We start from the raw sequence: 26,193 nt of genomic DNA on the forward strand, positions 1-26,193 counted from the left end.
GTCTCGCGCGTCTTGCATTACATGAGAAGAATCGGCTACGAATGAATTGCGTTGAAATCGCTGGGTGCCACCCTCCGTGTTGATAATAATTTCGAAGACACACCGAGACCACGAGCGGAACGACCTGAAAGCTGCTTTTGAAGTGATCTCATCGGTCGGAGGGCTGAAATATTTATTGTAGAAAAGTCTTCCATTCTGTGATCCGCATTCCTGGTGTATCTGGACTTATTTCGGGTGCGAGCGATGCTCGCAGGAATGGGAATGTCAATCTCGAGCATTGTCGATGACGAGGCAGGAAGTGGATGAGTCATAAGTGCAAGTCGTTCGGATTGACCCCGAAGCCGACGTATGAGGGAGGAATCCCTCCGTCCGCGCGTAGAGCGGAATGACACACCTGAGGAATTCGGGAAGTTCCTGATTCTACAGGTGTGTGACAGCCGTTCAGAGCGACCTCTTGAGTTCTGCGAGCGACTGCATGCTCGACAGTCGTCGTTTTCATTTTAATTGAGCCATCCGAAGCCCGCCAAGACGACTGTCCGCTACGGTCGTTGGGCGACTGGCGACCTCCTCGTAGCGATACCTATTCTGCAAAGCCGCCGAAATTATGATCCTCTCGCTCGATTTCTTCGAGAAAAGGTGCCGCCTGGATCTTGCCAGGCCCTTGTCATCGCCTCATACGGGTCCGCCTGGGGGTTTATTCCCTTTCCCGAATTCTCTCAGCAGCATGCCAAATGTCGACAGAGCGATGCTTATGAAAATAAAACGAAAACATCGAAGAGACGTCTCCCCGAAACCGACGCAATCGTCTCACCTCCCGAAGGGGAGCCCGATTCATCTTCTCTGGAACCGAGATCGTTGTCTGAGGATGGAAGCTCCTCCCGCGACAATGGAATGAAGCCTGGAGGTTTGGCTGCAGAGATTAGACCAGAGTCATTCCATTCGAGTGGCCAGAGTCACTCATCGGCCATCTGTTGGGTTGGAGATTTCGTATTGGCTCTCCTTCTTTTCCAGAGAACGGATTAATTTCAAGCATGAGCAGACGGTAATTAGAATAAAATGAAAATTTCTATCTGCGAGAACGCGCGGTCGCGAATTTGGCTGCTCTTCTCCGTTCCTCCACTCGTGGAATCTGCGACCCCGCGTACCTCACTGATTGTGAGCGGGGGACGTCGATGAGTCGTACGGGAGAACCTTCGATATGCAAGACGGTTTCTTCAAGTCTGATTGGACGTCAGCCAGGCATCCGAACTATATGCGTAGGTGCTCGATATTCGCCATGATGGGGAAATATTTGCACAGTTTTTCAGGAGTTCGTCTTTCGCCACGGAAGCCCAGTGAGCCTTCCGATATGAATCTCATTCCGACCATCCCGAGCCGGAATCGAGTCCGGCGAAACTCATCCATGACCTCCGAGAATCCATTTCCAGGAACGCCGCGCTGTCCTTAGTGTCTTCGATGGTTGCGGTTTGCACAGACCGTGTCGGCAGGTCGCGTCGTCGTCGGTCTCAGATAGAAACCATTCCAAGTGGGAATTTGGACGCATAACTTGTGATCAATGGAGTTTTCGATAACAGGAGGAAGAAGGAATACGAAAAATTCGGGATTATTCCAGCAGTGACTCCGACCCTGAATGCCCCGTTATTATCAACGAACCTTAACAGCTCGGAGCCGCCGCGGCGACAACGTACGCAACTTCGATGATCTCTCATCATGAGGCGATTGGGGACAAGACATCGAATTGAAGCTGGATTGGGAGATTCGAGGAACGACACTCATGACCAGGACACCTCCAGATGCTTGCATGATTCACTGGGTCGATGAGCAGCACGTCGAATCTCGAACAAGGCCCTGAATGACGCAATGAATCCTTTCCAGCGGGACGTTTGCAATTAGGTACCTAATCATCTGGGAGCCCCTCTGCCCCTACCTTGCCGAATTGAGGAGATTGGCTTCCCTGAACTTCCTCGATTTACTTCAAACCATCACATGAGAATCATCTATGATAATGCCCATGATGGCCGTGATGACCGTGATGGCCTTCTCCATGCTTATGATGGCCGTGCCCGCCATGGTGACCGCCATAATGTCTTCCATGGTGTCCTCCGTGATGCCCATGGTGGCCGTGGTGCTCGCCGCCGTGATGGCTCCCGTGGTGTCCTCCGTGATGTCCGCTATCATCGTGGTGTCTGTGGTGACCGTGGTGTTCTCCATGACCCCCTCGGTCGTGGTGCTCTCCACCGTGCCTATCCCAACCCCATTTCCTCTCGTGACCCCAACCTCGGTCTCTGTGATACCTGTTGTGACGATCCCAGTGCCCGTGCCTCCTGTGGTGGTCTCCGTAGGATCCGTGGTGTCTGTGACCGCCGTGATGGGATCCGTGATGACCGCCATAGTGGCGCCCACCGTGATGTCCGTGACCTCCGTAATGTTTGTGATGTTCACCTCCGTGATGACCTCCGTGGTGTCCGTGACCACCGTATCCGTGTCGGTGGCCGCCGTGGTCTCCATGATGTCCGTACTCGCCGTGACCGGACTCGGCAACTTGCATGGGATCAGCATCTTCCAGAGATACACTCGAGAGGAGAATCGAATCGAGTCCGAGCTCTCTGTCTTTCACATCTGTCGTAGTGACGTTCCCGCTCTGCGCGGTTCCAAGAACGAAGAAGATCGCTAAGAGGACAAGATTCAGCTTAGCTTTTGCTCTAGCCATCTTCGATCGTTTGAGCTTCTCCTGGCAATCTGGATATTTCGCGCGAGCTTTAAAGCGCTCCGCTCTCCCGCTCGAGAGAAGAGAAACTAGTTTCGGGAGGTGTCAGAAAAGTTCTTCGGTCCTTGGGTTTCTGACCCGGACTGAAGCGGCCGTGACTGAGGATAGTTTTATGTAACCGTTGCGTGACGAATTCAACGTCCCAGAAAACCAAAGGAAACTCTGACCCTCGGTTCGAAGTACTAATCTTAGGAATCCTGGACTCCTTCTCTCAATCATTTTCTCAGGCTCGAAATTTCACTCAAAGACTTGGATGAGGTCTAGATTGAGGAGCAGAGATAGTTTCCAGCATTTACGTGGGCATCACAGTCTGGATGTCTGACTGAGGGTTCGTCTCGCGGTGGCCCAATGGAAGGAAGCGAGTCCGGCCTCTGGAGTTGAACACGTTTCGCGAAGCGATTGGACTGTGGATCTGTTCATAAATATGAGATCCTGAGATTCTTTCGCTTCCGGAAGCCTGTACAATACGACGAAGATAACGTCGGAGCAATTAGGTCTCCGGAATTCCTCCAGCGCGAGCACTTCATCCGACCCCAACGTGATACTGGAACGGAGCAGAGCTTTCCGCACCAAGGTTTGAAACCGTCGAACACGTGGGCGCTCTCGTTTCCTTCCAAGTCATATCTGCAAGAGCTGGGCTACAGTGATGCCCAGGAGGACCAGAAAGCCGAGCTAGACCTGTGGTCTAAGAATGTGAGAGTACTGAGGTATCAGAGGCAAGATCTCTAGTGTTTGCGAAACAATTCAGACTTCGAATAGAAGCTCTGAATTCAGCGACGACGAATGCATCTCCGGGATCGTCTTCCTCCCCGTTACCGGGACACCATGCGCGAGAATGTGAACAAGTCCAGTCATTCCCCTGCGGAACAGTTTGGGAGACCTCACTCTGTGGAATACGATCTGAGTTCCACTAATTGTTCACGCGTCAAGGTTCATGGAAGAGCTTGACGGAACTTAAGCGTTAATATGGCTTTCTTTTTGGAGCGCGAAGATTTCTTCCCAGAGGAGAAATAATTCGAGCTCAGGGACGGAGGAAGCGCTGTCTGTCGCGCTCCCACTCTCCACTACACAACGTGTTCTCGCTGTTTCAATTCACACTGCCAAGGAAGCCCTGGACAATGCCTCTGCCACGCCGAGGAAGGCTGCACTACCCATCGCGGCGACCGGTCGGGACGGAGATGGACACCGTGGACATCTTGGGGATCTCGGACAGCACGGCGGTCGGCGTCGATTCCTCTAATCTAGTCATCAGATAAAATGAATACTCCGGTAAATCGAAGACCGGAGTATCTACATATTCCAGGCACGGTCAGGGACGCTGTTTTTGGATACCTTGCTTGAATTCAGGACGTCATTCACATGACGAGGGGGATTCGGCGCATGATTCTCCCTTTTAGTTTCCCTCAAAGCTGAAGATCTGGTATCGCGAGGAGCCCGAAGTCATCGCCAGAGTGAGCCCTCCGAAGATGGGCGATCTTCGTGTCAATGGTAGAAGCATTCCCCGGATGCTGCGACTCAGTGATCAGGTCGACGGGGAGCTATCATTTACGGGTGGATTCTAGGAAATTCGCGTCCGCCCGGAGATCTGGATTACCTGGGCCTGATCCCTGTCGGGGCTCATGAGTTCCCTTCCGAAGGTCGGTGGCACATTGTCTCATGGTCTCTTTTCCATCGATGATAGAGTACAATTTCGACGAGACGTACAGGGCGCGGGAGAAAGATCCGGGAAGCATTCTGATGTGGGAGGAGAGGGAGGGGAGCACCGAGAGAGATACTCTTCCTCCCCCCGGATCCAGCATTACGACCGCAAGGTTTCGAGCCAATGTCACCTTCGGCCTTCGCTCCTATGAGCGCTCTCAGTAAGTTGACATGACGTGTCTGTTGCCTGCGACAGATTTCCCGAAGAGCTTATTCTGTGTTCCAGAATTACATAAGTGGAAGCGTGACGCACGGTCAGGGACGCTGTTTTGGTATCAAGGAGAGGGGAGCCGGTTTAAAGCCCGCGGGAAAAACCGATGCATTGGTGTACTTAAGCCCAAGTGTCAGAGAAAACCCTCAGTCATAGCACCGACCGAAAATCGAGAATGGGTCGAAGAGGGCTCCTCTTCGCGGTTTGCGTCCTCTTGGTTGCGACTTCTCGAACGGTAAAAGCGGACGACCAGCGTATGTTACCGCAAGCGCTGAGGGAATCCAACGTCGGGGAGTCTCCTTCGAACGCCACCCCGCGCAAGCTGCTGAAGTCTGACGCCTCAGATCGGACGGGTCTGGAAGCCCCTGGAATGGACCGCATGGAAGTTGCTGAATCGCAGTACGGAGGATACGGCCACCACGGAGGCCACGAGGCACAGCGCCACGGTCACGGCGACTATGGGCATCACGGCGGCCATCATGGCGGGGAACACCATGGACATCATGGTGGCCACAAACACTACGGTGGGCGGCATCACGGCAGTAGGCACGGATCTCACCACGGAGGGCATCGGCACCACGAACACCACGGTGGACATCACGGTAGGCACGGGCACTGGAATCGTGGAGGTCGTCACCACCACGACCGAGGCTGGGGCCACGAACGCAAATGGGGATGGGACAGACATCACCGTGAGCACCACGATAGAGGAGGTCACGGAGAGCACCACAAACACTACGGACATCACGGCGGTAGCAGACACCACGGTGGACACCATGGGAGCCATCATGGAGACGAACACCACGGCGGACATGGGCACTACGGAGGTCACGGTGGACGGCACCACGGAAGTCATCACGGTGGGCACGGACATCACGGGTACGGTGAAGGTCATCGCGGACATCATGGCGGCCATGGGCATCATGGTGGTCACCACTAGATGCTCGTTGTATGTGTATATGATCAAGCTAGTCGGGCTCCTCTCGAGTATTTCGAAATAAAAGTCAGAGGAAAACTATCATCGTCCCCTCCTTCGAGACCGCGACTCGGTTACCGGAAAAGTCTTGAGCTGGAGCTCCGTCATGTTCCGCTATGCTTCGGTTTTGTACGGAAAATCGCTATTTTGACAAATCCCTCTTATCGTGGTGCGGTTCTCCCGTGAGAATTACGTATATGCATTGATTCGATCGAATCATTCCTCAGCTCTTTTTTTGACACACTCCTCATTCTTCTTGGGCTTCGGATTAGAAGTAATGGTTCCGATCGAGAATCGAATGAGAGTGGTTCCGCGTCTGAGTGACTTACACATTTGGTGAGTCGGAAGGTTTTGAATTCTCAGAATGCGAAAAAGATGATAATATAAATACCTGGTATGCCACGATGCAACGTCATAATAAAGGCAATGAACAAAACACGTATCATACAGTACATATTTTCTCAGGGCTCCTCAAACCTCGTTGGGGAGCCGAAGCGTGGGAGTCGAGGCTCACTTCTGAGGACAATGGCTGTTTTGACTCTTTGAGTTCTCGAGGTCGGACCTTCGTGCAGGCTGTCTGAAGGATGTCCGCCTCCTCTTCACGGCGAGTAAGCGGTCTTAAAGTCTCGCAGAATCCCCATGGGCAACGATCGACGTCCTCAGCGTGTGGACTGATATGCGATGCATACAGCCCGAAACGGAAAGAGGAGCCTGAAGACGAAGGAATCGACGAATCCACAGTATCCTCCAGTCTTGTGCTTCGTTAGAATGGACCGGTTCGCGTGTGTCGCTACACATTGAGATACAATACTTCCAGAATGAGGTCGGAAAACTCCTCGACGTGAAGAGATGACGGGAGCATTCCGTTTCGAGACTCATCGCTCATGGTCGGCTTCTCTGAAGCTCTTGAGCGAGGGATTGAACTTTGCGATGTGGAGCCCCGGTGATTATCAAAACTCCTATTCCTCGGACTCGTGTTTGACACAGTCTGACAATCGGCGGAGTAGACAATGTGCATCATCATCTCCATGCGGACGCTGTCGACGCGTTTGTCTCGGATTCACGATGCCATGTTCATAGCGGGATCGGCCGATCCCATACCCCTCCCGGTAGTCCAGAAAGGGATTGAAAGCTCATCCGAATCTGACTGAGCTCTAACCGACTTTAGAATCCAGGTCTAGGTCGTTGAAGCCTGGACAATGAAGGGGAGACGAAGTCAGTGCTTTTCTGGAGCTGGAACAAGAGAGAGTCCTTCGATGCTCTCACTGACCGTGACTTACATCTAAAATTACATAACAGGTTCCTGTTCACCGCCGATGACCCAGTCCGCGGTTCTTCTGTGCTTGGCCCGAGTTGACAAAAACCTCTCAGCTTTCCTTCACCAGAAAGGGGGTGCATATCGAACTGAGTACTTAAGGAAGGTCCTCACAATCGGAGGGACAGTCACCGTTCGCCATGACTCGCAGCCGAGTCCCCTTGCTGCTGACGACCTTCTGTTTGCTCATCCACTCGGGTTTAGCAGGCAAGGATATCACCCGCTCGGGATCAGTCATAGCAAATGCAAAGGCTTCGAACGGAAGCGTCTCCTCGGCCCTAGTGAGTTCGGCCGATGGGGATCACATGGAGGTTGCGGAATCTGGGCATGGCGGACACGATCACTACGGCGGTCATGAAGGACATCGACACGGCTACGGCGGACATGGGCATCACGGACGCCATCACGGAGGAGAGCACCACGGCCATCACGGTGACCACCGGCATTACGGTGGGAGACATCACGGCAGTAGACATGGGTCTCATCACGGAGGACATCGGCACCACGAACACCACGGAGGACACCACAATCGACATGGTCATTGGAATCGCGGTGGGAGACACCATCACGATCGTGGTTGGGGACATGAACGCAAATGGGGATGGGACAGACATCACCGAGAGCACCACGACAGAGGAGGCCACGGAGAGCACCACAAACACTACGGACATCACGACGGTAGCAGACACTACGGTGGACACCATGGGAGCCACCATGGGGGACAACACCACGGCGGGCATAGGCACTACGGAGGTCACGGTGGACGGCATCACGGAAGTCATCACGGTGGGCATGGGCATCACGGGTACGGTGAAGGACATCGTGGACACCACGGTGGGCATGGACATCATGGAGGTTATCATTGATGATACAAGCGACCGATCTACCTAGTCAACTGCATCATGAATAAAAGACTCCTTCGAGGAGTCAGGCTGTCGGGAAACTTCCGCTCCGTTTTTGGGCAAGAAATGATACGAGATATTTGAAGGAGTCCGTCACCTGGGAACCGCCTTCCCACGAAGGAGCTGAAGGCCAACTCGATCCCGGCGGACGATGTCGACGGTCTCGAACGGAACAGCGAGAGTCGAAATCGGAGTACAATGAGCTCCATAACTCCCTCCCCTCGGGAGCTAAATCCTAGGGAAATCGTGGAATCCACGTATCGAGATTCCGTTTGAACTTCCTCGAGATCTGGCCCTCGATCGCTCCTGCTCCCGATATGATAAGGAACTGATGAAAGCGTGCGAAATCGACTGAGGAACAGGAGCGGTGTCCATCGGGCCGAGCTCGGAAAACGAGCACTCGCGGATAGATTGAGAAAATGTGAAGGAGAATTCCACAGAAGAAGAGCGGGGACACGTCCCCGACTTGCAAGCCGATCGTCGATGCGAGAATTGAGTAATGATGGTCGATCCCGAATCATGGGCAGAGAATCTGTTGTCGCTCCCTGAGAGGCAAACTCGTCGGGAGTGCCTGGAGTGATCCGATCGGGATCCGACGATCGACGACATGATGATGATCGAGACGAAATGGCCAGTTTTCTCTCTCAACAAGGCGCTCAGGCCGCTCCCTGACTGCCCTGCTTCTTTCCCAACCACTTGATTTTCTCTCTAGGACTCACGGCATGACGAGAGGGGAGACGACAAGAGAATTTATCGCAATATCCGTCGCTGCTCCTTGAACACATCCAGCGCGAAAGACCACTAAATAATTATGTACTTCCCAGGAGAGGCGGTCAAAGGAAAGGAGTAGATGAGTCGGTCCGGCGATAGAGACCCGGAGCGGCCGGAGGGCCTTGGTCGGAAGAGACAAGCAAGAGAATCGAGCTCCGTGGGAAGATAAAACCGATATCGTGTCCCCTCGCCGAACTTTCTTACTCGTTCCTCGGTTCTCTCCAAATTATAGTTCTTTCTGCCACCCGTTCGCCTGCCCTCCGTCCCTGATCATTACGTGGCTGACTCCGACCTCCAGTCGCAAGAGCCCTTCTCGAGACGCTCCCCCACTCGAGCTTCTTCGTTCGATTCTGACCTCAAAGCTTTCGAAGTCGATGAATCCGGCCAGAAGGAGAGGGGTAATCATGGGAGCCGGCGATTCGACGACGATTTCCTCCCTACAATGTATTGGAGTCCGGAATGAAACAGAAACCCATCGTCGGAGTGACCCCGAGTCTACGAATTCTGAATCGTGGGTCATTAGGATGATTTATCACGTTCATCAATTTGGACGATCGGAACGAATGGAGAAAATTCCGGGAAAAATACATTCCACGGCGACCTCATACTCGGGGAAATTTTCCTGCGTCGTTCCTTGACCCGAAGACCCTTCGTGCTCGGAGTCCCTCGTGACGGCCGATGAATTAGCAGGAGACTTTTCTAACATCTCACAGTCAGACTCGCGATCGCTCAACGAGAGCGGGTCGACTAGTTTGATTAAATGCTGAGCCGGATTTCGACCTGCGTCGTCTGGGGCTTGGTCATGATGTACGGGAATTCCACGTTCTGATTTCATTCAGAGTTCATTATTGACTTCATTATTCTCTTTGGGCAACTCTTTCCCCTCGGAGGTCCGATCGGGGGAGGGGTTTGGCGAGAGGAATGGTCTTTGGAAAATAAATAGCCCACGTCAAGGGATGGTATTCGACGAAAAATCCGTGAGAGAGGCCGGGCTCCAGAGAAGATTCATTTCGATGGCTTGACCTCAAGAAGTCTGTTCCCAGCAGCTCAGGAGAAAGATCCCATTATCGGAGGCCTGCATCGATCGGTTCGCTGTTTCCTTCACCTAGGCCGAGCGACAGTAAATGCCACAAAAGTTTGTACTTTCGATTCCGCTCTAGTAATTCTAAGAAGACGTCCGATCGGTTCTGCTCGGATGAAATTTCTTTTCGACACTCGTGCGGAAGCGGGATCAGCGCAAGAGAGATAGGGTGCCCAATGGAAAAATTTTCTCTAGACCTCGGTAGGCAATTTATCCGGAAAGCGGCGATTTTCCGAGTTCCCCGAGCAGTCTCACCAGAGACCGCAGGTCGTGACTTGAACAAGACAATCGGGATTGGTTCCTCCCACCTCGCGGTCGCTGCCGGCAGCTCTAGTGACTCCGGCCGAAAGGTTCGGAAGAATGTTCCGATTCCCTCGATTTGAAGGTCGACGAAAGTTCCGCCTATAATAAACGAGAACTTCCCCAAGAAGGCACGGAGGGTTTCGCGCTTCGCGACGCAATCGACCGAGTTCAGCCGAGGGAGCGGGGTAGAAGGTGACCTCTCGATTCTCCGCTTGCGTTCCGCAATCCGGTTTCTCACACATGCACGTAGTCCAATCGATATTGCATTTTCGACTGGAAGTCCGAAGAAAGCTTCGAGTTGGACTCCAGCGGGAAGCAAACTCCGCGGAAAATTCCTCCGAAACGCGTTTCTGAATGGAGCGACCCCGATGAAATATTGGCTATTGGAACGCTGTTGATAGCAGCCACTTGGTCAACGACCACGGTGCGCAGCTTATCGAAATCGCTGCGGCTGTCGTCGCCCACGTCACCTGGGTCGCAGACCGAGAGTCGGACTCAAGGGAAAGAAGAAATGGCATTTCACCCACACCACTCGGTCACACAAGGTTTCGCGGAGTCGCTAAGGCGAACATGCAGTCTCCGGCCTTTCGCCTGGGGAAAGTGTGCTCGCAATGTGGGCGACGAATGGCGCTGGACTCCGACTCGGAAGGAACGAGGGCGAGTCAGATGGCATTCATTGTCGAGGCTGATCGACGATCTCCGGAATTGTTTTTTTCAGCTCTTCGGATCCCCGGAATTGAATTATTCTGCCACAAGATTCGCAGCGGTCTCAGGATATGCCGGAACATCAGAGTGTATTACTCAACACGCATTCGCGGAAAATTCAGGGGACCTCAAATTTTGGTCATATCCGTGAGCACACTGGCGGCTATATTGCCTCGCTTCTTTTGGAGCTTTTTTTCTCCGATTTCCTGCTCCTTGCTATTCTGGAGGTGACCAACTGTAACAATGATCTCGGCAAGGCTTCAGCTCTCGATGTGATATGGTTTGCGGGCATGCGGATGGCTTCGTCCGACAGTTAATCATGAGGGCCTAAAAAGCTATTTTGTAGAGCGATTGCCAATGAAAGAAGCTGTCTGAGCCGCCTGCTGCACTGGCGCGAGGGGACACGCGGGATATCAAAAACGCTGGAGTCGAGTCGTCAGCAGATCTTGCTCGCTGGGATTTCTGCTCTCCTCGAGTGAACGAGGGAGAATCTGTGGAACGAGGGATTGCTTTCGAGAGATACTGGACCACGCCGACATCGACGAGCTCCGGTGGCGACAACCCTGGCTTGTTCGCGAGAAAAAAGAACCCGCCATCGAGGGATCAAAAAGTTCTCTATCAAACTCCCATCCTTCGTCGAACGAGCTAAAGAAAGAGACATTTGCCGAATCCGTCAGCGGACCTTAGCGCCGCCGCGCCGTCCTCTCTGAGACTCCGGTTCCGGAACGCAGATAGCCAGACTAAAGCCCCTATCTAGGATTTTTCCGTCACCTCCAACACGGAATCGGAAGCCAGACGAGCCGCTATCGAGAGACCCTCAGGCCGAAAACCCACCGATCTATCGCTACGAGAGTCAGCTTCCCCTCGGTACTCTTCTTACCTCCTGAGCACCAAATCAATGCTCCGAACTTCCCGAAATGAATTCTCGTGACCAGTCCCCCACTCGGCTACTACGTACCCGGGGTTTGACAGAAAAACACGATGTTTGTCGTCTTCCGGCTCGCGGGGTCTCGGATTTCTACAATCCGTTTCCTGACGCTCGTGCTCCCAGATCAATGAAAATCGACGTTGTTATGACCACGGTAGGATTTCCTATCCTTTCCGCGAAGAAACACCCGTTCTTGATGGGAGGGGGAATCTGACGGAAGAGGGGCTAAGCACTCGCGACTGGGAACGCGACAAGTCATCCTGATACCACGAGCGAAACGAGTGCGAGTCCACAGCTCACTGATCAGCTGTCGAGAATTCGGTCGGGGGCCGAGCGCCATAGACGCCTACGCTCGATGCATGAATCCAGATGAGTGGAAGAAGCAACTAGTAGCAGGTGTATTTCGGGCACGTCAAAAGACATCCTGACGATTTTCCGATCGATTCGGAGAGGTCAATCGCTGCGCTAAATGGCATCACTCCCGCGAGATGCTTCATCCTTGCGCCACAACGAGGCATAATAATTGGGAAGATTTATTCATTTGCTGCGGAAAACACTAACTGGCGATAAGGCTCGCGCTGTCACCGCGCCGGCAATCAACCGTGATTATCAGTTTGACCGCTCGGCACCGCTGCGGACGACTGTTTGGGTCTATTGGATGACGGAAACCGAATCTTCAGATGAGCAGCGGCCGGGAAGACGCTGTTTGCTGTATTTTCGGCGGTGAATGGAGACATTTTTGCATCTGGGAGCCGACGGAGGAACGCGCCTGCTGGCTTCGAAAATCAAAATACGGATGTCACAAGATGGCGATCTCGGTTCCCACTGTAAACGATCTTACGACCGTTCAACCTAGTTCGGAAAGATTCCCGATAAGCGCGAAGGAAATGACACGAAGAAACAGTGTCTCAGATCGAAAATTGAGTCGCAGTTTCGATTTCCGTGACGTCCGAATGCCATACATACGATGCCATCGACATCTTACCAAAAACCAATACGGAAGTGCTGTATGTACTTTCTATTATTTCAGGGCTTCAGGGCAGAGTCGCAGGAGGCAAGAGGCTTCATACGCGTACTGAGACCCTAATATCGCCAGACTGAATTCTGATTCGTCTTCTGAGAGATTTTCGGGCTTCGGTCCCATTCTCGACAATAAAAGTCATCTGATCAAGTGAATCTCTTTCCGCCAGAGAGATTAGGTTAGCGCTCCTTCCTCCGTACTGGTGGTCTTCCCACGGTACGCGAGGTTATAAAACGAAAGAGAAAAACCTTCCATGAAATGTCCGAATCTGAACTCAAGCGACCGCGCGCGTTTCTTGGCTTAGATGTGGGTGACTCCAAGGGCTACCATTCAATTCTGTCTTCTGGCAAAAAAAGAGCGATTTTTCGATGAGTCAGCGAGCCGAAACGATGATGCTTTCTGAAGACCGGCACTGTAGATTCTCCGGCTGATTGGCCCACGTCGCAACGAACGTTTAATTTTGCCATCTTTTCAAGTCGTGTCCGGCTGGTTAGCGATTCGCTCCGAACAAGCTCTTGAAAACAACGCGGACCACATCGGACGCACCATTTTAGTACCTACCCATGTAGTTTTTTGTTTTTCTGACGGTGTTGTAAATCAGCTCAGAGCCGGAGAACGAACTATTGACTCCCTGAATGGGAAGACGGATGGATGGACGCTCGCTCGGTTCCTCAGCCGGATGGGTCTGTGGTCTGACGAATGCAGGCTGCAGCGGACAACCCCTTTTAATGGTTTTTGTGAAGCTCGTCAACAAGAACATTACTTCTTCTGTTCAACAAGAGAGTACCGGTCCATGTTGAAAATCTGCCACTGAAGAGCGACTAAGGGCAGCGGGTACTGTCTCCGGCGATATTTCGATGTTTTTTCGCCTCTCCTCTAAATTAGAAAATGACTAGGGATACTTAAAATGAAAGAGGTCAGAATGAGACTCACGGTGTCCTAGGCTTTCCTCCAGAGCTGACTTCGTTCATGCTCAAATCGTCCGATTTGAGAGCTCCGAAGGAAGTGGCAGCTCGTGGTTCGAGGCTTCACGGCGATCTATTGCTTGCTCTGATCCACCTTACGATCCTGGAGATGATTTTCTTCGTGTTCCCCAACAGAGGTCGCCCGCTCTCTCACAGTCTTCACGGGTGTCGAGGTGATAGATTGCTCACCTAGCCACAGTGAAGACTCGGATAAATATACCAAATCCCAGGCTGATGGCTTCGCCTCCATTATATTTCGAAATTTGTAAAATTCGAGTGCTTCACTAGCTCGAGACGGTGCGGTGCTCGTCAATGGACAAGGAGGAGTATCGACATACCATGCGCCACGCCTCAGAGAGGCCACCATCGAGGGCGTCTGAGCTATACGATCCATTCATCTATGTGTCAACCACTTACCGATCCATTTACCGGTTCCGTCTGTAAGCCATCAATCTATGCGTTTGCGACCCCATCCATGCATCAAAGGGTCCTTTTATGCCAGGGCACAATCAGGCAACAGATCGTTGATGGGCCCGTTTGATCCCAGCAACGATCGGCTCGTTCTGTAATCAATTCATCGTCCTAATAAAAATTCACTGACCACCCAAAGCGGATACGACTCGATGCTGCGGGACGGACCTAGTCAAAGAATGACGGACTTGCTTTTTTTCACTTATTCTCCATGTGCGTCGAATACGGAGCGATCGATGATCGTACCGACTCGGTCCTACTCGCCATCAATCTCGCGAGATTCCCCGCGCGTCTTCCAATAAATCCTACCCCGAAGTACCGTGATTAAAAACTGATGTTCGCAAACATACAGGATCGTACAGTGTCTGACGCGGCTCTCAAGCGCCGACGCGGCGATTGCCGCAGATCGCAGACGAAGTTTCTATCAAAGACGAAGTTCCGCAAAGCCCAGACGATTATCAAACCATAACAACAGCGAGCCCCGAATGGACACGAGACACGAGCGGACGGCTCCAGAAAATACTCGAGACTGTCATTTCCGCCAAGCGGGAACCAGTCAGAACCAGCCAAACCTTGGCATCTCATTAGGTTCCGGAATCCGCCGACTGGTGCTACGTGTAGTGGTCGCATGTCCGTGAATCACACGTGTAAATCCCGGGCATGAACTTCCGTTACGTTCCCACTGCCGCAAATGAACATATCACAATGTGAGAACGCTCATCCAATGATATATTCGAAGCAAATATTACTTTCACGAACAACAGCCAGTGTGGGCTTACATAGAGCACCCGGTTTTCGAGAACGTTGTATGAGCTCCCGATTGACTTCCCCGAGACAGATCCGGTGCCGACGCGGGTTGACAGAGCGCGAGCTGAAAATCAATCAATACCTTGGACAAGATCGTCTCAGCACGGAGGTTCCTTCCCAGAAGAAGCTTTGTCAAGCTCGACAGCATTGTTCGCTGATGACTCGCCTCCGGAAAGACCTTCTCCAAGAACACGAAGTTGAGGAACTTCGTGGTCGTATCGAATTTCTTCCCTCAGAGGCAGAAAGATATGGAAGTTCCTGTGCTATCGGAACGCTTATATGCGTTTCTGTCTTTTCTGGCAGGCGGCGCGACATCACTTAATTGAAGGTAATTTGTTGCGAAGACGTCGAAGTGCTTTCAGGCGCCGCGCCGCCATCGACTTGTTCTTGATGCTTTTTTAAACCGGCTCCCAGCATGTAGCGAATGGCGACCCGTCAAAGTGACTTCCGTTGTCACTAGACGAAAGTATCCGAAGCGCAATGCGACTGTAATTATCACATGTCCACGACATCCGAGCCGTTTAGCGGCACCCGAGTGAGTCGGCAGTTTGTCGCACAATTATCGCGATCGGTGTTATATGGAGTGATTCGACAGAGATGATTGAAACAGAAGACGGTGGCGATAAATCACGTTTCTGACTTTCGTGTGTCTCTCCTCGGGTCCTGCTTTCGGCCCTATCAATTCGAGGCGCTCGCTTTAGCTTTCGAAGTTATTTCTTGACCTGAGAATTCCTTCTGTTTCGCGTTAGGATACTAGTTTTAGGCGAATCGCGAAGAGTTTCTCAGCTCTAATAAGATCTACCATGGACTAGTTCTCGGAAGGCTGCCGAACGGAATCCAAGTCTTTCGAGAGACATGTCACCTGTTGGAGCAGAATACCATATGTTCCGAGATTATTCAGAAGGATGAACGGTCGGACGGGCTCGATGGGTGAATGGCTATTTGTGATGGAATCAACGAGGGCTCGAATTGCATAACTTTGGCTTGTGTTTCTCTTACAAGCGCAGCTGAGTAAACTGGGGCCCACCTGCCGCTCAAATGTCCAAGCAAATCCAACAAACGGATCTCTGGCCCGAGTAGGAACGTCCGTAGAGAAGTTCGCACCGAGCCTCCCGAACTCGGTGAGATCGGTTTCACCTATAAATCTATCGGATAGAAGCGAGCATACGGAACCGTCTATCTACGCTCTGGTTCCTTCATCGGAGAGCAGGGGCGTCGCTGTCTGTTCACTACGTGGAATGACCGGCAGACCTTCGAGCAGTGGTCACTTGTAAGTCAGTCGATGAGCACGCAGTCAGCTATCTCTTCGTCGGTTGTTCAATGACGCCACTCCCACGATTCGACTTGTCCGTCGTCGGTCCTTTCGACCGAGCGACCGGCCGTTCGCTCGCTCGCCCGGTACTCGGATCGGCCGGGTGCAGCAGGATCTATCTGTTCATTCGCTTCGAACCTAGAGGAATTTTCGAGTTTCTCATTCTTTCTCTGCTTTGACTTTTACTCCACAGGCCGCCTTCGCCGCTAGAACAGTCACAATGTAGCGCACGAATTCCTTTAACAGCGTGGCCCTTCCTGCTCTAAGCGCGCCGGCAATGAGAACAGTTGAAGACCGCGAATAATTCAGCGTCGTGGACTCCAACCGCGTGCACGAGCTAATCGAAGAAAAAATCTCGTTGACTTCTCTCATCGTAAATTCGAGCGACCAAAGCAGCAATGCTCACGGAAACAGAACCATGACCGAGAGGATTGCCAGCGATTTCGCTATTGAAATCGAAACTCGGTCCCTGTCAACGCGACGCCGTTGACTCAGTTTTCGACACCCCCGCCTTCGTGAAACCGTGTCATGGCTCGGCTAAGATAGAGATTCGCACATCGAATTCAATTTCGTCACAGGCTCACTTGTTCGTGAATTCGTCGCTCCGATTTGCAGAAGTAGGTCCTGCAACAGTTGCTCCATTCCATTCCAGTATGGTTCCACCGCCTAGAAACTACGCCCGGGAACTCGGAACGCATAGGGCTCCTTTAGCGTACGGCTCCGGAATCCTTAATTTATGTTCCATCGACTGTTTGCTTCGCGGAAGCCTAACGTAATTCCGTCGCAGGATCCGCTGGATCAGGGTGCGAAAGGTCAGCGCCCTCAGATAAATAAATACTGTCTGACGCGATGCGACAGAAGGGGAGAGTACATCAAGGATTCGCAAAAGTATGTTTCGCATGCGTTTGCAGAGAAGCGGCAACTCTTCCAATCGGTGCGAATCCCGCACAACATGGTGCTAGCGCAAGTTCACATTGAAAAATTCGGACGATATGCTCCTGATTCTGCTTTCGAAAGATTTGGAAAGACGTAGAGTTTTGTGCGTGGATATTTTCGTCCGCATAAGTTCAACACAATTCCTGGCTGAGTGAGCCGAACGAGAGACACAATGAGGACCGTCGAAGGCTCGGCGGAATGATGAGTCAGTCGAGAGAGGATTCACCCGATTGGTGTCTCTTGGAAAACTCCGCAGCAGCCTGCGTTGAGGCCAGCTGTTTCGGAATATCAGGTCCACGGATATGACCGCTGATCTATCCGCTGTTTGTTCGACGGTCGGACCGACAGACGTTTCAGCTGACTGTGTTGGAGCGCTACGTCGGACAGAACGAAAAGATAGGAAACAGTGAACTACCAACGGGGAGGATAACCCTCAAAAAGAATACGTATTTTACGGCCGACTTCGATTTTCTGACGTACTCCGACCGGCAACCTGTTTTTCCTGTCGGGGAGCGTGGGTGGTTTTCAGCCTTTTTATCCTCAGAATCCATGAGTCGGTTACCGAGGCAGTTTTTTTTTCTCGCGCTTCCTCCCCTGTCGTGCGCTTCTTCCCAGAGAGCCGCTCAACCGACCGAGCAGCTCACTTGAGACGAGGACGGCAAGGAGTAGTACGATGAGGACTGACGTACAAAGTGGGGCGATTCTAAGAAACCTTCGTTTTGTTTACGAACTGTCTTCTCTTTCTTCGCGCTTGTGCCGGTCTGCGTCGTGGGAGGAGAGGTTCAGCGACAGAGAAGAAAAAAACCGCCACCTCCATTCACACCTTCGCGGTGAGCGAGTTCCGATCGGCTTCAGAAGTTAAGCATCGGGAACAGGGGAGGAGGGGGGCTCCAGAAGAATCGGTAGCTCTGGAGTTTCTGCATCATCAGGCACTGAGCCCCGCCTCAGGTACCCTTGCCCCCGGCTCGTTTAAACTGAAGCAAATGGACGAATAACCGGACCTGAAGCAGCGAGACGTCGCCGCCGCTGAGCGACAGCCCTACCGAAGCGCCAGAAGTGGTCGACGAGAGAACTACACGCGACCGGTGAACGTTGTTGCGCGCGTTTCACCACGGCCACCGTCCCGTTTCAGATTGAATCGGTCGCGCTGGCGGACGGACGTGTGTGTGTTCGGCTCCATCCGATGCTCGTGTGAGTGCGCTGAAAGGTCGAGTGCTCTCTATTGCTCCGCGAGTGGAGCGGATTCTACCGGAGACGAAGCCACCTTAATCTCGAGTTTTGATCTCCGAAAAGAGGTTCTGCAGAAGTTGAGATCGTCGGAGTTGAGAAGCCTCGCTCATCTGTATTTCTTTGGGTCCGCGTCTTCTCTTCTGGAGAAGATGTTGAAGACCTGAAGGTGTTTGATGTGATGACCAGGCTCAGAGAAGAACCTGAAGATCTTTGTCAAAGTTTCCCGGATAATCGTGTCGGCGAGCGAACTTCAACGATAGGGTTCGGACTGCGATATTTCTGTGAGGTGAATCCCCCGGAATACGTGTTTTGGTGAAGTTTTGACCTGGTCGTCCGGAGATACCTCAAGAACGGTCTCAAGATGATGAAATGGAGAGTTCAGGCCAAAACTCATTCGAAGCAATCGATGAGACCCGATGCCGGAACCGATCTCCCCGAAGATGAAAGGTGAGTTGGCTAATCGGACTTCTCGAAAAACAAAAAATTGACAGTCGCAGGCGGCGCGTACCGACTCAGGCGTGAGCACACGGAGAGTCAGCTTCCGAGTCTTGAGAACAAGGGCGGCTCGGTCGCGCGCGTAAATCACCCCAGCACTCGCTGAGACCGACCGATAGAGGAGGCACTCCTCTACGCGAGAAAGTCATTCGGAATACTCTCATCAGCTCTAGGCTCAAGAATCGGACCGGAGGACGAGGAAGTTGATCACCCGTCGCCCCTGAGCTTCAATCCGATGATCGCGCGGTCTTCGCGTCGATCCTCTTTGGATACGTCCGGTTTGACAGCTCTGAACAGACACGTAAACAACGTGACCTGAGTGAATTACAGCTCGATCCTCCACAGCGTTCACATCATAGATTCTGTCGTCGTCGTCGTCAGAGGTACCTGCCGATATTTGCCACGAGTAAAGAGACGCTACTCGTTGACTGTGTCTGTCTTCAATGTTTGTGATGATGATGATATCGTCGTCAACGAGGACGACATCGAATAAATTCGCTGCCAGAAGTTATTCCCCATCATTCTCCTCGGATGCCGCCATCGTTGGCGTTGCTCAAGTGTATGTCAACATTGAAAAACGTTCTGTTCATCTCTAGTTCATGATTCAGACATCGTCGAATCATGTGCTTCGCAACCCGCTCGGCGACTGCATTCGAGACGCAACATCCTGGCGTGCGGGTACTCCGGTTGACTGGCTGGCTAGGGATGGATGGGTGTAGCGATGGCTTCAAGAGAGCTAGTCCTAGCTGCCGGAAAATGACTTCCTACATCTAGGAACTCAATGTTTCGACGCGGCGATCAAATTTAATGAATGATACTCGTAATATCAATGACAATTTGTTGTCTCATCTATCCGGCCGACCGTCCGATCCACTCACCTGCTGGTTGGTAGAGACTAGGCGGACGGCTGCTCCAATTCCAGCGATTCCCGCTGCGGCGAGCAATGCTTGCCATGGTGCATCGATGAATAACGGTGCAGATTCGGTCTTTATTCCTGATGTTCGGCTTTTCTGACAGCATAAGTTTGCTTCGTGAAATAGTCTTTCTGCCTGAGTCTTGGGAGATTTCATCAAACAGAGGTGGATAGGTCTCGTCCCGCTAAGTCTGGATACGTATAGGGCCTACATGCACATTGTGCGTTCAGTGCAGTGATCCATATGATTTGAGACGTCTGCGGAGAGTTCGTGAGCTCTCGGCGTCCTGCTACCGTATCCGAGCGCTGCGAATGGGAACACATCGGGCCTTCAGCGAATTCACAGTTCGCGGGAAGAGTCCGAATCGCTCCGAAGATGACAATAATTTCACTCGGTTCGAGCTCCTGATCTGATGAAGATCCGGTCTAATGAAGATGAAAATTGCCCGACAAAAAAGAGAGGGACTGGAGAACACGGGAAAGAGGGATGCCAGCAGAACTCCTAGAGTCGTCGCGGGAGTCAACAAGCGGTCCCTCAGCTGGCTGGAATTTGCGCTGCGCGGATTTCAAAAGACAGACAGAATCAATCGTCAGAAACTTCTGCGACGACTTCGATCGAGAAAAGGAGACAATCAGCTGCCTCCGATGTCGCTCTCTGCGAGGCATTCGATCGCCAGCGATTCAGGCGCCCACCGAGCGGCTCGTGTGGTGGCGGGGCATGCACTGGGCAGCATCGCGAAGGATGACACGCCATTTTTTCTGTTCCGTCCATCTATTTTTCCGCTATTCCGTAGTTTGTTCGGCAGGAAAGACAAGAGGCACATCGATCGGCGGCGACGACGACAGCAGAAGCCAACTCAAACAAGATGTGTGAATCTGGAGCAGATATCAACTCTGCCAGGGAATTGACGAGAATTTGAAGGCCGAAGGAGAAGAAATGATGGAAGGGAAAAATGAAAGAGTGTTGTTTGATCACGATGCGATGGGTTTCGATGCGAGGTGACGTGATGAACCCGAGCTCTCGACCCGCTCATCCGAAAAGCATCTTCGATCGCCGCAGCAACCGTCGCTATGCGATGCTTTCAGCTCTTTCAATCCCGGACCTGATCGTTTCGCTTGCGCGGTCGCCTCGAGATACTGCGCGATGATCATCATTCTTCTCCCTTCCATTTTTTCTTCGACCGGGGCACTCGGGATCGCCATGTCTACAGTATTATTCACGCGGTCTGCACAATCGATTTCATCGGCTGGCTTGGCGATTCTGGAAGAGGCGCAGAAAGTCCGATCATGGAACGTCCCAGGGGCTCCTCGCTCTCACAGTAATTCGAATTTTCCGGTAAAGACAGTGTGGAATTTTACGCCTTTCGTTTCCATGCCACTCATTGAATGTTTTTCGAACGAGGAATTCGTCGCGCTCCGATTAGAGGTCAAGGAGGTCGCTGGACCTGGGAAGCGTCCGGTCGGCCCGTCACCGCGAATTTCGATCGAGGTCCTCCCGTTCGACATTGTGTTTTGTGAGAAGACTGCAGATCTTGAATGGACTTTCTTCTCCATTCGTGTCATGGGTCGGCATCAGCTGGATGTATATGTTTACCACTATCTTCCAGCGTATCAATGAGGCTCGCGATCGAGGTAGATGACGTGCCAAGAAGGGTTTTCGTCAAGCTCACAGGAGACGAAGCGCGTATTGGATCCTCCTTGGTGGAGGGAGTTTTTTTTCTGTAGGGGTTCAACGATCACTAGATTCCGTATCGATCTCCGCTCGATTACGATTGTTACCGATTTATCTGTGAAAAATACGCTTGTCGGTAAGGAAGAGCTTCTTTAGTAGAAATCGGAGCCGCGAATCGGTTCTCAGTCAGCGCTTCGGCAACAAACTCGATGAATAACCCGTCGTGGGACAGAAAAAGTCCGATGACGGGGTTCAGATAACCGTAAACTTGCGTCTGCGGAATGCCCGCGCGGACCTTCGGGAAGGAACCATTGTCTAGGATGGAATCAGAAGACATGGTCGTAATGAGAGGATTGAAGCCAGAAGCTCGCCTTAAAGCACCTGTTCGATCTGAAGCCACAAACGACGGCATTTGTCGCACACGGCTTCTCGCTGATGTTGCTGTGTTCCGCTAAGCTGTTCTAAAGCACCTCCGATTCAACGACATTCTGTTGCTCTCTCAGTCAGTTCGTTAGTGAGTCGGTCGGCTTCGCTTCTTCTCCCTCCGTTTCCCGTCAGCTTGACAACCAGGCTGTCTGACTGACTGACGGACGGAATGGCTGGAGGAGGTCATTCGCACCGTCGATGCTCGAGCTCCGATCGCTCGGCGTAGAGCATAAAGTCCCGTCTCTTCGGTTTCTACTCCACCAATCGGGGCCGTTGAATTAGTATTAATCTCCTGAGCGATCTATCGATCGATCGAGCCATCGGATTACGTTCGTCGAGGCTCACCGCAACACCTCAGATGGGGCAGGGAAGATTCCCACAGAATAAGCGCTCGCTTGGACGCGCACCTGACCGTGTACTTTTTTTATACGTGAGTCGCGCTCTCGGTGCGCTACCGAACGCAGCCAGTGTCCCCGAGTGGAGCAGCTTATCATTCGGATTCTCGAACGAGAGCTCGGGGTACACCGTCGGAGCATAGTCAGCCACCTGATTCAGAATTTCGTGAAGAACAGAAAGTACTGGGATTCTCCGACGCGTCGTTTCGGGTTACTCGTGATTAATCGCGAGGTGAGTTCGAGGAATGGGGAACAGAGATCCGCTCCACGGACAATTCGCCTTGCATTTCAGAGCTCTGGTATTTGCTTGGCCGGATAGGATTTCTGCACGATTACTATTTCGGCGCTTGCGGTGAAGAAATCGCAGATACCAATCGAGAAATCACAGAAGGAAAAATCGGCCCTGAGAGAAGCATCATGACGGGAAGAAGTGAGGAAAAAAAGGCAGACGGGAAGTCTCGGTTTCAGGCTGCACAGGGCTTTGAGCACAGGGGTTTGAGCGTTCCAGGCGCTGGAACTATGAAGCATACGAAGCCAAAAGCCGCAATTCCATTGTGGGTCTTTCGTCGAGCTTCTCCAATCAGCAGCGAATTTTCCAACGGGCGCGTCTCCGCGTCGGGCTTTCTGTCTACGCTTTGGCTACAGAAAACCGACGACGGAGAGGAACGTCGGTGCGGTTTTTCCGTTCCAGCGTCCGGTGGCCGTTCGGTAGGTACGTTCGTATGTCGGTTGGTTGATTTCGGTTGGTTTGACGCGTCTCCGTCGCATCGTGAAATACCGTGATGTGTGGTCACAGCATGCGTGCAAGGCATAACAAGTGAGCCGAATCTATCAAAACTGAAGCCCGAAAGACACCGAGACGCTCGCTGGCCGCAACTCTCCAAGCGGTGTCCGTTTGAGCGATGGATGAGCCCGGAACGCCCTGCGGTCTCGCCGGTCCGGCTCTCCTCGTATTCCTCCTGTATGCATTCGGTCGGAATAGGCAGGAACGGCTCGTTACCTCATCATTCACATTCTATGTGTGTCCGCAACCCGAATAGGGCAGAACTGTCATCGGTCGACGTCACTGAAGTCACCGGTGGTAACGTCGTCCGAGAGACCAGACCTAATGGACCCGAAGCGACGTGGAACACGCGCGTTTTGGTTTTCGCCGCGAAATCTATTGCATCGGTGGGACGATAAGCACGAAAAGTATGTTCCCGTGTCTTTATTTTCGGTACATACCGGCGATCGCCGCCGCTTCGATGCTGGTGGACTGGGCGCGGGAGACCAAGTTGCCGGACGAGCGAGGAAAGTTGCGGGGCAGGATAAGAAAGAGTCCCGTGATTGACCGATGCGGTTCCCAACGTCTGGTGGTTTCGTCCCGGTTTTCCGAGAAGACCTTGTCATCGGCGGGGTCGCGCGAGGACGGCGGGAAACTCTCGCTGGAATTTCGCTCGGGCGTCTCCGTCGCAAACGTCGAACCACCTCAAGGAAGAGATTCATCGGGGCATTCAATGTCCAGCGAAGAGGATGGAACGAGGAGAAGATCACGGAAAAACTAGACGCGCGGGGTCGACGCTGAAAAGTCCCCGATTTCCAGAATTGGAGCGGGAATCAGCGACATACCATCCCCGAAGAGCTGAGCTGGTGGGAGTGAATGCAGTGCGCGCGGCCGGCCACAAGAAGAAGAATCGAAATCAAACAGGTCAGCTCGATTGCTCCTGATATTGAATCATTGCATAAGAAAAGAAATATGAGTTTTCCGCTCGGCTCCACAACAATACGACGAGATGTCTGAATTACAGAGCGCCGTGCTCGCGGTCGTCATGATAATTTTCGCAGCGATCCCAGCAAAGAATGACTCGACGCTGCGTACTGTTACACGGGACGTGAACGAGACCTGTCTGCCGATGGTCTCGATCTGATTTTCATCATCATCGGAAATGGCACAGGAGCCGAACTGGATCGAAGTTCCGCGAACGAATAAAGCTTCCGATAAGCTCATTGAGTAGTTGAGTAGTATCCGCATCCATGAGAACTTTTTTCGAATCGTGAATTTTTCAGCAATCTGTGGCAGAACTCGTTGACAAGACGATCTGCGAATCGACAAGATGCGAATTATGTCTCTGTGAAAACGAATATACAGCCTTGGGGGCACTCAAAGGAATGTCGAGGGGGAGCCACCCTCCTGATTCCAGTTCCCTTTCTTATCTGGCTCTTCAGTCGCTCCTCATGCCATTACTATCGTTCGACATGGGCTTTCGCTCCTCACTGTTTTCCGCCAACAAGCTGACGTGCATACTCATCAATAATCTGCCGGTTGGCAGGAGGGCAAGCTCCCTGACGAGGGGACGTTCCTGCCAGATCGGTGGACGAAAAACTCCGGAAAGCTGAGGGGCGTCCTCGCGTAATCAGGGCTATCGATACTATGATATGTAGCCGTCATCGCGAGCGTCGCTTCCCACCTTTTGGTACGTAGGTACTCGAGTTTTTCGTCTTCGAAACAGTTCTCCCGTCCGGTCCTCTTTATCGAAAAGTCCTCCACCGAAATGATCGTGAGAATCGAATAGAACTTGTCAGACTTCTGTTTCGCGCGAGAATATTCCCGACAGAGAGCTCCACTTCTTGAATCCTCGATCGCTCGTACTTCCATGGACCCCTCACGATGCCAATGGCTCGAGGTGGATGCTGCCCACTCTTGTTGATTTTTCGCGATCCGGTCGAAGTAATTTGCAAGCTCATCCAATGTCGCTGACGTAGACCGTTGATTGGAAAGTCGCGAATGAAGTCATGCGGATAGAATGGGGTATCAAAAGGTCAATACGAGAGGGATGCGATCACAATGGACGCTCTTCTTCGCTTCGGTAATGCTGCCGTAACAGTATTGTACATTTGCGGCGGCGGTCGGGGCGCGTTGATGATCATCTGTTGTGGCAAGCGGTCGGCGCGACCGGTGTGGCTGCTGCCCACGTAACAATGCTGAGCGACCACTATGCTGAAACCTAACTTGATCGCGTCGATTCAAGGTTGATCCCGAAATCGTCGTCGACTTCTCTGACATCCTTGTCTCTATCATATACCCCGTTGTTATCGACGTTCATCGTCACATCTCGGCCGGAGTATTTTGATTCGGTGGTTGCAGCCGGTGGCGCGCAGACAATTTGGGCGTTTGTGTCGAAGGCGCGTTTGCCAATCATTAAACATGCGGGCACCGCATGCGAGGCTTGCGACGCCGACGTTGATATATTGACAATGACTGTTGCAAGTGCTTCTCAGCTTTCGGCGGCGGCACCATGGGAACTCGATTCCCCAGCTACGGTACGCGGCCCAGGACTTATTCGGGGAACGCTATTAACGGCTCTTCTCACAGAAAGGATGCTGCAGCGGCAATAAAATCACACATATGCGAGGAGGAAGAAGTTTTTCTTTCTGTGCGGGGAACTTCCTCCATTAAACTCCTGGAATTCGATGACGGGTTTTTGATCTTCCTGATTTCTGGCTCGCAAACGGGGAAGAATCACAAGCCTTCGGATTATAAATCGAAGCCTTGAATTCGGTGCTCAGAGAGCTCACCCGCGAGGTCCGATGCAGGGAGGAGCTCTGACGGACATCACTCAACGAGTCATCGGAGCGTCGGTCTGAAGTTTTCCCCTTTCCGTGCTTCTTCTCTGATCGAGGCTTCCAGAGTCCAGAGACATCCTCTCGGGCGGATATTTCCGCCTTTCGTCCCAGAGTCGGGATAAGCCGTCGATCTGTTCAGGATTGACCGGAACATTGCGGTACTGCGGTGTATCAATGGCGCGGCGCGAGCGAACGAAAATCAAGGAAATATCGATGATCCAGCCGTGTCAGCGATCACCCGCGATTGGACAGCGAGAAAACCGATCTGATAGACCCGGCGGACTGTCCAA

At 52.4% G+C, this 26,193-nt stretch overlaps 1 protein-coding gene across 1 annotated transcript in view; it reads left to right on the forward strand.

The window, feature by feature from the left end:
• The first annotated feature begins 18,760 nt into the window (after positions 1–18,760).
• Positions 18,761–26,193, forward strand: part of LOC100902272 (uncharacterized) — a 35,364-nt gene continuing 27,931 nt past the window's right edge. Inside the window, exon 1 of the mRNA XM_003743756.3 lies at positions 18,761–18,846. Coding sequence (XP_003743804.2) covers positions 18,761–18,846 — 86 coding nt within the window. The remainder of the gene's footprint in view (positions 18,847–26,193) is intronic.

This window comes from Galendromus occidentalis, unplaced genomic scaffold, assembly GCF_000255335.2.
Source record: "Galendromus occidentalis unplaced genomic scaffold, Mocc_1.1 scf7180000077451, whole genome shotgun sequence".
Taxonomy (NCBI): Eukaryota; Metazoa; Arthropoda; class Arachnida; order Mesostigmata; family Phytoseiidae; genus Galendromus; species Galendromus occidentalis.